This window comes from Ochotona curzoniae, unplaced genomic scaffold, assembly GCF_017591425.1.
Source record: "Ochotona curzoniae isolate NIBS_2020 unplaced genomic scaffold, NIBS_Ocur_1.0 scaffold_1037, whole genome shotgun sequence".
NCBI lineage: Eukaryota > Metazoa > Chordata > Mammalia > Lagomorpha > Ochotonidae > Ochotona > Ochotona curzoniae.
In genome coordinates, this window is record NW_024467083.1 from 17,239,914 (window position 1) to 17,252,917 (window position 13,004).

The 13,004-nt window shown below is 43.9% G+C and overlaps 1 protein-coding gene across 4 annotated transcripts in view; it reads right to left on the reverse strand.

Moving 5' to 3' along the window:
* Positions 1 to 1,353: 1,353 nt before the first annotated feature.
* WDR47 (WD repeat domain 47) overlaps positions 1,354 to 13,004 on the reverse strand; it is a 63,543-nt gene continuing 51,892 nt past the window's right edge. For all 4 annotated transcript variants that reach the window (XM_040999317.1, XM_040999315.1, XM_040999314.1 and 1 more), the window contains 5 exons: positions 10,910 to 11,079; positions 9,520 to 9,690; positions 7,905 to 8,036; positions 5,366 to 5,584; positions 1,354 to 2,672 (listed from right to left, as the gene is read on the reverse strand). In XM_040999317.1, coding sequence (XP_040855251.1) covers positions 2,530 to 2,672; positions 5,366 to 5,584; positions 7,905 to 8,036; positions 9,520 to 9,690; positions 10,910 to 11,079 — 835 coding nt within the window. In that variant the 3' untranslated portion in view covers positions 1,354 to 2,529. The remainder of the gene's footprint in view (positions 2,673 to 5,365; positions 5,585 to 7,904; positions 8,037 to 9,519; positions 9,691 to 10,909; positions 11,080 to 13,004) is intronic.

Genomic DNA, 13,004 nt, shown 5'->3' on the forward strand with positions numbered 1-13,004 from the left:
GCAGCCCGCTCCGGGGCGCCCGGGGACGCCGGGCCTTGGCCTAGGCCGCTCCCGGGACCGCGGCGAAGGCTGCCCCCGGCCGGCCCCGGAGACGCGCGGCCCGGGCTCGGCCGCCCACCCAGAGCGCTGCACCGCGCGAGCGCCACCGTCCCGCCGCGCACACCGCCCGTCCGCCGACTCACCCGCGCGCCGCGCTCGCCCTCAGCACGCCAGCCCAGCAGGCGAGAGAAGAACCCGCCGCTCCCTCCGCGCCCGCCGCTCCTGCCTCCGCATCGACTCGCTCTGCCTGCGACTGTGCGTCCCTCCCGCGCGCGCCGCTGATTGGCTCCCGCCCGGGGAGGCGGGGTCGGCGGTGCTGTCCACGCGAGGCTTTGGGAATTCCGGCGTTCTTTGGGTTGTAAGGCGAAACTGTCAGATTTTGCTGCTTTCCCAGGACCTCAGCAGGGACCTGCATCGAAAGTGGAAGAACTGGGACTCGAACCAGCGTTTAGAAGGGATGCTGGTAGGCATCAGCAAGCCAGCCCCACTTTCTGTTTTTAAAGCTTTTTAAAAAAGATTTATTTTTATTGCAAAGTCAGATATACAGAGAGGAGGAGAGACAGAGAGGTAGATCTTCCGTCTGATGATTCACGCCCCCTCCCAACGGCTGCAACAGCCAGAGCTGAGCCAATCTGAAGCCAGGAGCCTCTTCTGGATCTCCCACGCAGGTGCAGGGTCCCAAGGCTTTGGGCCATCCTTGACTGCTTTCCCAGGCCACGAGCAAGGAGCTGGATGGGATGCGTGGCCACTGGGATTAGAACCAGCGCCCATATGGGATCCCAGTGCATACTAGGCGAGGACTTTAGCCCCTAGGTTGCTGCACAGGACCCAAGATCCTTTTTATTAATCTTAAACTTAGCAAAAATACCCCTGCCATACTATCTAAAATATATCAAAGTTAAGCTTGAAAGTAAACTAAGGACACCATCGTCTGTTTTGAGCAGATTGTCCTTGTGCATGCCTGAGAGGTAGGACAGCTACCTACTCCCCAGCTAACCAGACTTGCCCTCTGTGCTGAAGCAATCAATTCAACATGCAGACTGAGTAGGATTTGTACGTATTTCCAAGCTTTTTGTAAATCACCTCTCACAATATATTCATGATAGAAAGCTCTTCAAGTCTTGGGTGAAAGTGAAAGAAAATCATAAAAAGTTATGTAGTTTCCAAGGGTTAAAAAGAAAATCAACAGAAGAACTTTAGAGAGAAATGTTAGAAATTGATAATGGGGTTCATCCATTGGACTCATTTCCTCCAAGTAAACTGGCAAGACAACACTGGGAACTGGAAGCTACAGACTCTAAGAAACAAACAGTGTTAGGTGTCAAGAAGTCTTTATTGAAATAATAGCACAGTTACACTTCTAGTACCTTTTCCACTGTGTACAATAGATTAAAAATGCTTACTACATACCGTGCACACACACTTCAATAATTAAAACCGAATACACTGCATTTGAAATAAATAAAATAGCCTATTCAATAATTTAAAGTAAAATTACTGTACAATATGAAAATAAAGATACATGTTAGAATCTACAATGCAGTAGAAATAAAATCATTCTTCTGCGTTACACAAAACAGTGCAAAAAATCCAAGTAGGCTTTTGGAGTGCAAAGTTTAAATTTTCCATTTTAAATTATCATGCAGACATAGCATTTCAAGCCATGCTGTGTTCTATGGCAAAGTTTTTCAGAGGAAGGACGCTAGCCAGTAACTTCACTGCACCAGCAAGTGCTGCATCACCTAACTGCTGCTGCTTCTGCTCCTACAGTACAGTCTGGAAGGGAGGTATCTTGTTGCATTCAAAAATTGAAATTAACAAGTTCTGGAGCAAACACGTGTACCTTTTAGCCTGAAATAAAATTATGTGACAAAATAGTAATCTTATCCCTGGGGTGAAGAAAAAAGAAAAGCCCTATACTCCATAATAAACTAAGAAGCAGTTTTCCACTCACTTTAAACTCTGTAATAATCCATAGGTAAAAAAATCATAACTTTTGAGAGAGAAAATTCCGAACTTTAGAAGACAAGTGATATAATATGGGACTGTGAGAAGAGCAAAAGTAACTTCTGAACACCTATGTTTAATCTGGATAGAACTTGGTTGCATTATATAATAAGATCCTTAAAGTATAATTCAATTCCAATGTGTATATAAAACTGTAATTTCAGCAAAGACCAAGGAATGCATTTAATACTAAACCATGAACACATCGTCCACCTGGACCCGGAGCACACACCGACAATGTTAAGAGCTCTTGGGTGGACTTTGGCAATGAGACTACACAGCAGGTCACAGCGGCACGGCTCACACAGAAGACTGAAAGCACTGCAGAATACCACCACCCAACACCTCCTATCAACAGGATACATGGTAATAAGGGGCCTGCTCATGCTAAGCCACTTTCGCGGACAGTCTATGTTCTTCCGAGCTGTAGTTTGCACAATTCAGTAGTCTTAGGTCTCTGCACAGACTGCCATGGGGTGTGCTCTACCCACTGTAAGTCCAGAGGGTTACAGTTCTGTCTGCAGAGGACGACAGGAAGGAAAGATCCTGGGTGTGCCATCTGCACTGAATCACTTTGTCCTTGTGCTCGCCCACCACCATAATAGGAAGCTGCTTGGTGAGATCCCCTAAAGCAAAGAGGAAAAACAATACAAGAGAAATGTAACATGTAAATTTTATAAACTTCTTGTTCCTTTAAGATACTACAGTATAGAAAAATCCTGAACCTCATTAATAGAATACATTAATAATAATTTAAAAAAACTACACTGAATCCACTGACAGGTCTCTGCAGGGATAACTGGTATCTGAACACCTCCACTCTGTGACACTCCTCATGGCTGCCTTGGGCCCCACGGCTCAGTCTCCATAGCTGCATTCCCTTTTCCTGACTTCAAGGTTGGCAATTCCCAGGAGTCAGCCCAGATTTCTTTTTTTTTCCTTCTGTACCAAACTGCCTATAAAATTACATCAAGCACATTGACCATTTATAGAAGATACTTCAGAAAGTTGATGAAAAATGGAATTAAAATATAAGCTGAATTGATGGGGGAAAAAAGCTTTTCCATAATATGTCTTTCTAGGTGCTTTTGGAAGATCCCCTCCTACACCTGTGATTCACACCTGTTTCATCCCCACCCTGACGTCTCACTTGAGTTCCATCCTCACAGCCAATCACTCAGCATCTCACCTAATCTGTTTTACCTTCCTAAAACCAAACATGATGCTCTTGCTTACAGTGTTTCCTCCTCTACCCATCCTCCACCTCTGGTTGCTCATGCCAAAAGCCTGGGAATCACCAAGGAGTCCTCTTTCTTCACTTACCAAACAAAATCCAGAGTATATCCCAAATCCAGTTGCCTCTTACACTGCCACCCTGGCTAGACTGAGTCACCATTATTTCTCACTGGGACTACTCCAGTAGCCTCCTCGCTGATATACATGCTTTTGTTTTTACCCTGTAACAACCCCTCTCTCCCTATAGAACTCAGTTATCTAAAAGTGTCACTCAGATACACCACCCTCCTGTTTACAGTCTTTCAAAGGCCCATAGTAAACTGTTCAAAATGTCTATAGTTCATCAACATCAAATATATCAATTTGATGGGGGATGTTGATAGTGGGGGATGAAATTCATATGTAAGGCATATGTGGGAACTCTATCTTCCTCCGAATTTTGCTATTAGCCCAAAAGTGCTCTTAAAAATACAACTTTTGGGGCCTGGCGCGATAGCATAATGATTAAAGTCCTCGCCTTGAATGCACTGGGATCCCATATGGGCGCCGGTTCTAACCCCGGCAGCCCCACTTCCCATCCAGCTCCCTGCTTGTGGCCTGGGAGAGCAGTCGAGGATGGCCCAAAGCTTTTGGGACCCTGCATGCGTGTGGGAGACCCAGAAGAAGCTTGTGGCTCCTGGCTTTGGACTGACTCAGCTCCAGCCATTGCGGCTGCATGGGAAGTAAACCATCAGACAGATGATCTTCCAGAGGAGGTTCCGGGTTCCCAGCTTCGGACCGGCATAGCATCGGCCGTTGTGCTCACTTGGGGAGTGAATCATCGGACAGATGATCTTCCTCTCTGTCTCTCCTCCTCTCTGTATATGTGACTTTCTAATAAATAAATCAATCTTTAAAAAAAAAAACCATAACAGATGATCTCCCCCTCTGCCTCTCCTCCTCTCTGTATATCCACCTTTCCACTAAAAAAAAATTAAATAGATTGTTAAAAAAAATACAACTTTCTGGGCCCAGTGTGGTAGATGGGATCCACACTGGGATCCTATATGGGTGCCTGTTCGTGTCCCAGCTGTTCCACTTCCCTTCCTGCTCCCTGGTTGTGGTCTGGAAAAGCAGCAGAGGACCACCTAAGGCTTTGGGACCCTGTACCCATGTGGGAGACCCAGAAGAAGCTCCAGACTCCTGGCTTCAGATCAGCTCAACTTTGGCTGTTGTGGCCACTTGGGGAGCGAGCCAGTAGACAGAAGATCTGTCTTTCCTTTTCTTTGTAAATATGCCTTTCCAATTTAAAAAAAATATATTTAGAAAAAATAAAGCCTTTTATTCGAGCCTACATTACCTTGCCTATGATTTATCCTTCTGTTGCTTTCTTTCTTGGTTCACAGGTTCCAGCCATTTTGCTTCTTATAGTGCTATAAAGGCACCATGTTTTTTCCTGCCTCAGCATCTTTACACTTCCTATGCTCATCTCCTAGGGTCCTGGCATGACTTGCTTGTTCTCCTCTTTCAGGTCCCTATTTAAAAATCACTTCCTAAGAGAATCTTAGATATACAGACATACAGTCTTCTCTTACTCAAGCCACTATCTCCTACTATGCCAACTCATTAATTGCACTTGCCAATTCCCTGTATTCTTTAGATTTTACTTCCATTGATTTTATATGTGCTGCCAAATCGAACACCTCTCCATTGATTTGTATAATCTAAGTGCCATCCATGATGAAACTACTTGATTCATCTCTCTGTTTCTGATTGGCACATGGTGAATATCTTCTTAATGAATGTTGGAAAATAAAACTATACACTGAAGCCATAATACTTAGCTTGTACAGTAGTAATTATTTAACTAAAGGTAAGAGTGCCTGAAGTTTATTCTTCCAAATATTTTAAAGCTAACTAAAAATAATTTGATTCTCTAATAATTTTCTGTGACACTTTTTAATATAGTCTCAATAATCTGCTTGGTAAGTACAGTAAAACTAATATTTAAAATGTAACATAGTCAATTACATCAGATTAACAATAAAAGAAACATCTTACTGAAGGAGAGGCTAGAAATAAAGGGGAAGTCAGTCTCACTCACCTTGCAGGTCTGTCACCTTTATTTTCATGTCGTAGGATCCCGTCAGTAAATAGTGCGCTCCAGGGGAGAATCGAACCGAGCGAACGTCACTGGAATGTGGGTGGTAACTCTGGACCATTCTTCCTCCTCTTATGTCATACAACATGCAGCTGGAGTCCTCCTGCCCTGTGGCTAAGAGTCGGCCACTGGGATCAACAGCTACAGATGCCACGGCACTGCCTGTCAATCAGCGGAAAGGCAAAGAGGAAACACTTCAATACAAAAAACCAATATACCTGGATTGTAAGGTAGCTAATTATATTCACTGAACAATACATTAATGATTTAACAAAGCTTATCGATGCTGCTTATTTGTGCAAAACTCCAAATTAACAGTCAACCAACTAACATTTATGTCCTATAAACAGGCATGGCATAAAGTGAGACTGTAAGGAATTAGAAAGTCCAATCTTGGTCTTCTGAAGAACTCCCAGAACTGCATTCTCAATCCTGCAGTAGATGAGCCATAAGAGAAATCACATCTCCTGATCCAATGTGGGAATCAAAAAGGGATATCAAAAAAGTGAAATCGTTATTTTCCATAATAGGAAATCATCAAATAACCATTAAGAGCCAAGATGATGAGGCTGGCATTGCTGCGTAGCGAGTAAAATAGGTGTGATGCTGGCATCACATATGGGCACTGGTTAGTGTCCTGGTTGCTCTACCTCTGACCCAGCTTCCTCTGATGCACATGGGTAAGTAGCAGGACAAGGCCCAAGTGGTGGGAGACCTGGATGAAGCTCCTGCCTTTGGCTAGGCCCACAGCTGAACACTGAAGCCATCAGAGAATGAATTAGCAGATGGAAGATTTGTCCCTCCCTCTTTGTAATTCCTTCCAGCAATTAAATAAATCTTAAAAAAAAAAAAAAAGAAAGAAAACTAGCATTATAAACCTTATTTAGAAATAGAGCAGTAAATAACCAAGAATGCAGCTTCAAAGGTAACAATGGTTGCCTCTGAGAGACAGAATGAGTCAGGGGCAACTCCGAGGGCAATGCTCTATTTCTTAGTAAGCCTCACTGAACTACACAGTTCTTCAATGTTGCACACTACTTTTGATAACAATACAGACTTAACTATGCTATACCTGTGCCTTTCCATGCATACTGGTGGGAAGCTGGATCAGAAGCAGCTGGGGCTTAAACCAGCATTCTGATATGAGATGCTGATGCTACAAGCAACTGCTCAACTGCTGCACTACATGCTGGTCCCAAGTTTTATTTCTCTTGTAATACAGTGATTTGTTTCGGTGAAGTAATTTTTCTTAAAAACATTTTTCATTTTATTTTAAAGGTAGAGATCATTCATTAAGTTATCATTTATTTATACAAAGATACTGATAAACATGTGAAGTACACCTAAGTATATGTATATTTCAGACTCAAATTTGCTGTAACAAATCACATCAAAGCTTGAATAAAAGTGCAGAGGAAAGGACAGGGTGTTTGGCACAGTGATTAAGACACAGTTTGGGGCCTGGCGCAGTGGCCTAGCAGCTAAAGTCCTTGCCTTGACACGCCCGGGATCCCATATCATCAACGGTTCTAATCCCGGCGGCTCCACTTCCCATCCAGCTCCCTGCTTGTGGCCTGAGAAAGCAGTTGAGGACGGCCCAAACCCTTAAGACCCTGCACCCGTGTGGGAGACCTGGAAGAGGATCTGGGCTCCTGGCTTTGGACTGGCACACCACTGGCCATTGTGGTCACTTAGGGAGTGAATCATCGGACGGAAGATCTTTCTCTCTGCCTCTTCTCCTCTCCATATATCTGACTTTGTAATAAAAACAAATAAATCTTAAAAACAAAAAAACGGGCCCGGCGTGATGGCGCAATGGTTAAGGTCCTCGCCTTGCACGCCCTGGGATCCCATATGGGCGCCGGTTCTAATCCCGGCAGCCCCGCTTCCCTTCCAGTTCCCTGCCTGTGGCCCGGGAAAGCAGTCAAGGATGGCCCAAAGCTTTGGGACCCTGCACCCGCGTGGGAGACCCGGAAGAGGTTCCTGGCTTCGGATCGGCACAGCATCGGCCATTACGCTCACTTGGGGAGTGAATCATCAGATGGAAGATCTTCCTTTCTGTCTCTCCTCTCTGTATATCCACCTTTCCAATAAAAATAAAATAAATCTTAAAAAAAAAAACAGGACACAGTTTGGAATGGCCCCAGCCTATATCAGCTAAAGTCACAGTTAAAGAGCTGCTTCTGGCACCCGCAATCCATATCAGAATGCTGCTTTAAGCCCCAACTGTTCTGCTTCTGATCCAGGGTCTCCCCAAGAGACCCTGCTGTGGGAAGACAGCAGACAACAGTTCAAATTCTTGGGTCCCAGCCACTCAGTGAGAGACACAGAGGAGTTCCTGGTTCCTGGCTTCAGTGTGATCCAAACCTAGCTATCATATTCATTCGAGGAGTGAACCAATGGATGGAAGATTTCTCCATCCATTTTCTGAACCTCTCCATGTTGCAATAAATGAATGTCTTTCTTAAAAAGAGAACCCTACCAGTTCCATGGAATGTTGTGCCAACAACACGAACACAGCTTGGTACTCGAAGATCCCAGAATCGAACAGTCTTATCTTGGGAACCAGATGCAATCATCCAGCCACTCCAGGTATAAAGTGCTAAAATATGCCCTGTGAGAGATCACACATTCAGTCATTACTGTGCAAGAATACTTTTCTACTACATGTATGAAACTGAGTGCTCACTACAAGGCAAGTGATGGTCTGATTAATCAAACACACTAACAGATAAATATTATTTTCATGCACAATGTTTTCATAATATTCATTTTTTTTCAAGTTTTTTGAAAAGTCTTCATTTGCATGGATTTTAAAAATTCTGACAGGACCCAGTGTGATAGTGTAGCAGCTAGAGTCCTCGCCTTGAATGCACCGGGATCCCATATGGGCACTGGTTCTTATCCCAGCAGCCCTGCTTCCCATCCAGCTCCCTGCTGGTGGCCTGGGAAAGCAGTCGAAGATGGCCCAAAGCCTTGGGACCCTGCACCAGCATGTGAGACCTGGAAGAGGACCCTGGCTATTGTCTTCAGATCAGGTCAGCTCTGGCCTTGGCAGCCAATCGGGGAGTGGGCCAGCAGATGGGGAATCTTCCTCTCTGTAAATCTGCCTTTTCAATAAAAATAAATCTTTTTTAAAAACTACACAAATCAAAACTACGTTGAATCAAATTCAGTCTTTGGTAAACCACAAGTCTACACTAGGCTCTTTCCGTATTTTAGCAGATCATAATTAGTACTGAAGAAAAACTATCTGAAATTACAGCAATGTTTCTATGATACCACAGAATTTGGTGTTAGATTATAATCTTGGTAAAACACAGAACTGGGTTCCTATCTTATTTCTGCTACTTACTAGCCTTAATAGATTGGGTAACTCATTTTATCCTTCCAACCTTACTTTCTTCACATATAAAAATGAGAATAAAGCTCCTTATCTCAGAGCCAGCACTATGGTACAGTAAGTTAAGCCTCCCTATCTGTGATGCCAGCATCCCGTATAGGTGCTGGTTCAAGTACTGGCTGCTCCACTTCCAAGCCAGCTACCTGTTAACATGCCTGGGAAAGCAGCCAAAGAAGACCCAAGTCCTTGGGCCCTGCACCCTTGTTAAGACCTGGAAGAAGCTCCTGGATTCTGACCAGCCCAACTCCAACCACTGTGGTTATTTGGGGAGTGAGCCAACACATGGAAGATGTCTCTCTCTCTGTCTCTTTCTCTCTAAATCGTCCCCGCTCTTTCTCCCCGTACCCTCTCTCTCTCACACCAACAAGATATTTCTTTCTCTTGTTTCTTCTCCTTCTCTCTCTACTTATCTGCCATTCAAATAAAAGCAAATCTTAAAAAAAAAAAAAAAGAAACAAAGTTCTTATCAGAAATTGGTGGTAACAATTAAATCAAGGAATTATGCATTTAGGTAAAAAAATGAGAACACAGGAAAATATCAACATTGGTTATGGCAGATTACTGTGCTTTTAGCAAAAGTTCACAAAGGTTATTTTTGACAAAATATGCTCATTCATGAAAATGCAGAGAGAAAAACAACAAAAGCACAAGTTGAACAAAAGCAAATGTAGCACTTGACACTGACATTACATACCAGTATGTCCACTCAAAGCATGGAGGCCCTGTCCTCTTTGACAATCTGTTGTATAAATGTTACAATCACCTGCTCCAGCACTTATTAAAATAGCACCACCGCTTTCTGGGCCTTCCATAAATGCCAAGTCTCTAATTGTACCATCATGCATACTAAATTCCAGATCCGGTCCTGAAACAGCAATAAGAATTAAAGAAAAAAAAACAATGCTGCTCAACTGTGATCATCTGAAATTGCTAAACTGCCTCAAGATCGCCAAGAATGATGTCATAGGAACAGAACTTATGCTTTCATGTCAGGACTCAGAATACAATCAGTATCACTTTCTGAGCAAAAAACCTCAAAACTCAGAATGTTGACTCAATTATTACCATCCTAAAAATCAAGATTATATAGAAGGCTTTTTTTTTTTTTTTGGCTCTTTTATTCCAAATACAAAGATAGGAGACCTACTCTACAGAAATTAACAGAATTCTAATTCATTCTAATTCAATAGTATTTTAAAATCACTTTTCCGAAAATTTTCTAAAGCTCAACCTGTCCATCTATTAGAACTTATTAAAGAAAACTACCATTCCATTAGTATAACTAACTTGCCAGAATATTAAAAAAAAATTTTTTTTTCAGGCCCAGGGAGGTAGCCTAGTGGCTAGAGTCCTCATTTTGCAGGTCCTGGGATCCCATATGGGTGCCGGTTTCAGTCCCAGCAGGTCCCTCTTTCCATCTAGCTCCCTGCTGGGGCTAGGAAGGCAGTCAAGGACAGCCCAAAGCCTTGGGACCCTGCAACCACAAGGGAGACCCGGATGAGGTTCCTGGCTCTGGGTTCAGCTCAGCTCATCTCTGGCTGTTGTGCCCACTTGGGGAGTGAACCATTGGATGGAGAATCTTCCTGTCTCTCCTCCTGTCTGTGTATCTGACTTTGCAATTAAAAAAAAAATCTTAAAAAAAAAAAACTTTGGGCCCGGCAGCATGGCCTAGCGGCTAAAGTCCTCGCCTTCAACATGCCAGGATCCCATACGGGCGCTGGTTCTAATCCCATCCAGCTCCCTGCTTGTGGCCTGGAAAAGCAGTTGAGGACAACCCAAAGCTTTGGGACCCTGCACCCATGTGGGAGACCCAGAAGAAATTCCTGGATCTGGCTTCGGATCGGCATAGCATCAGCCATTGCACTCACTTGGGGAGTGAATCATCGGACGGAAGATCTTCCTCTCTGTCTCTCCTCCTCTCTGTATATCTGCCTTTGTAATAAAAATAAAATAATTCTTTAAAAAAAAACTTTTTCTCTATTTTATATTCTTAGGTTCCACTGAAGGTAATCTCAGAGATAAACCAAAGGGAAACAGAACATGTACACTGGTCAGCCAGTCAGTCTTACATCCTTGGGCCCTACCTGTTGCATTACAAGTCTCAGCATTGAAGGGCAGCACTTTGACATATTTGTCATTTGATCCTGTAGCTAGTAATTGTCCACAAGGACTCCAAGCCACGCAGTATATGGATCCTTTATGATGTTTATTCCTTTTAAAACGCACCACTGGCTGCTTAGGAGTGTCATGTGCACTGAAAAGAAAAATTACAGAAAGATATTTTAATTTCTTGTTGGCAAAAATTAGTTCACATGCTCTGGTTATTGCTCAGAGACAGGAACTTGTGTTGGACACCAGGCTACTAATAGTTTTCAAGATTATAGAAGAAATAACTTTACAGAGTATATTTAAAACCCAAAAATTATTAGCCATTATCACATTAACTCTTATTTGAGATGATTAGGAAGTAGGGTATATGACAACACTCCGTTTTTCATATTTTTCATGAAATTTTAACTCAGAAACAAGCAGGAAGAATAAAAGAAAAGTAATACTGCTTCCAAATTAAAAACATTGAGGGTCCCCAACTACAGGCAACTGGCTTGGCTGATTGTACCTAGGCAAGTGTTACACTGCTGGGAGAAAAGCAGCTAATAGCTGGCAGGCATTCTGGGTCTGGTTAATGCCAAATTTGTGTTGACTATACCAGTGTGCCAGCACAGTTGCCTTTTACTTATTTATTTTTTTAAGCTATGTGGAGGACAGATGTGGGCATGCTAGCAAACAGGGTCTAGACCACTGGACTCAAAACTCCATCCACAGCAAAAATTACAGATCTGTGGTCTGACCATGGAGTGCATGTGTCAATACTAGGTCTCCTCAGTTGTTGAAGCCGATGCAATGGATGGCATGCCCAGATGCATGACAACCAGTTCACTGAGGTCTGTAAAGGACATCTAGCATGATGGAGTGCAGAACAAATTGGACGTTTCTCCTCTGGTCAATCTTTGACAATGAGTACCTGGACGAGTGGAGACTCTAAGGTAGGCCGTGTCAGCCAATGGACTTGGAAGGATTTCCTCAACCTTGGTGCAACAAAATCAACAGTATCTCAGAACTACAAAAACCACTTTAGCAGTACCCTCAGAACATGCTCCATATCAGGGACTCTGGGGTAACACTTGGGGCGCTGTTCCCCATTCCAGAGTAGTTTTGCAGTTGGGTTGCTGGGAGTGGCCCTCTTTCCTTCTCTCCCCACTTTCCCCAGATACATGGAAAAAAAAAAAAGAGCTTGAGGGCCCGGCGCGGTGGCGCAGTGCTTAAGTCCTCGCATTGCACACCTGGGTTCCCTTCCAGCTCCCTGCCTGTGGCCCGGGAAAGCAGTCGAGGACGGCCCAAAGCTTTGGGACCCTGCACCCGTGTGGGAGACCTGGTGGGAGACGCGGTGGGAGACTCGGAAGAGGCTCCTGATAGTTGCACTCACTCGGAGTGAATCATCGGACGGAAGCTCTCCTCTCTGTATATCCGCCTTTCCAATAAAAAAATAATAAAAATAAATCTTAAAAAAAAAAAAGAGTTTGAAAACAGTTGTCGGGCCGGCACAATAGCGTAGCAGTTCAAGTCCTCGCCTTGAATGCACCAGGATCCCATATGGGTGTCGGTTCTAATCCCAGCGGCCCCCGCTTCCCATCCAGCTCCCTGCTTGTGCCTGGGAAGACAGTCAAGCACAGCCCAAAGCCTTGGGACCCTGCACCTGTGGGGGAGACCCGGAAGGAAGCTCCTGTCTCCTGGCTTCAGATTGGCTCAGCTCCAGCCATTGCAACTGCTTGGGGAGTGTACCATCGGACGGAAGATCTTCCTCTCTGTCTCTCCTCCTCTCTGTATATCTGCCTTTCCAATAAAAATAAATAGACCTTAAAAAAAAAAAGTTGTCTCCCACTGTCTTCCATTTCTTGACCCTCTCTACCACAATCAGTGGTCTACATGGGTATGCATCCTTAACCATGTAAACATCATAAAAATGTATTATGAACATTATAAGCATGAAAAAAATATTTAGCGAAGGTGGTATCATGCAGCACATTAAGCAACCACCTGGGATCCCTGCATCCCATACTGGAGTGCTGCTGAGTCCTGGTTATTCTACTTCTAATCCAGTTCCCTGTTAACAGGTCTGCG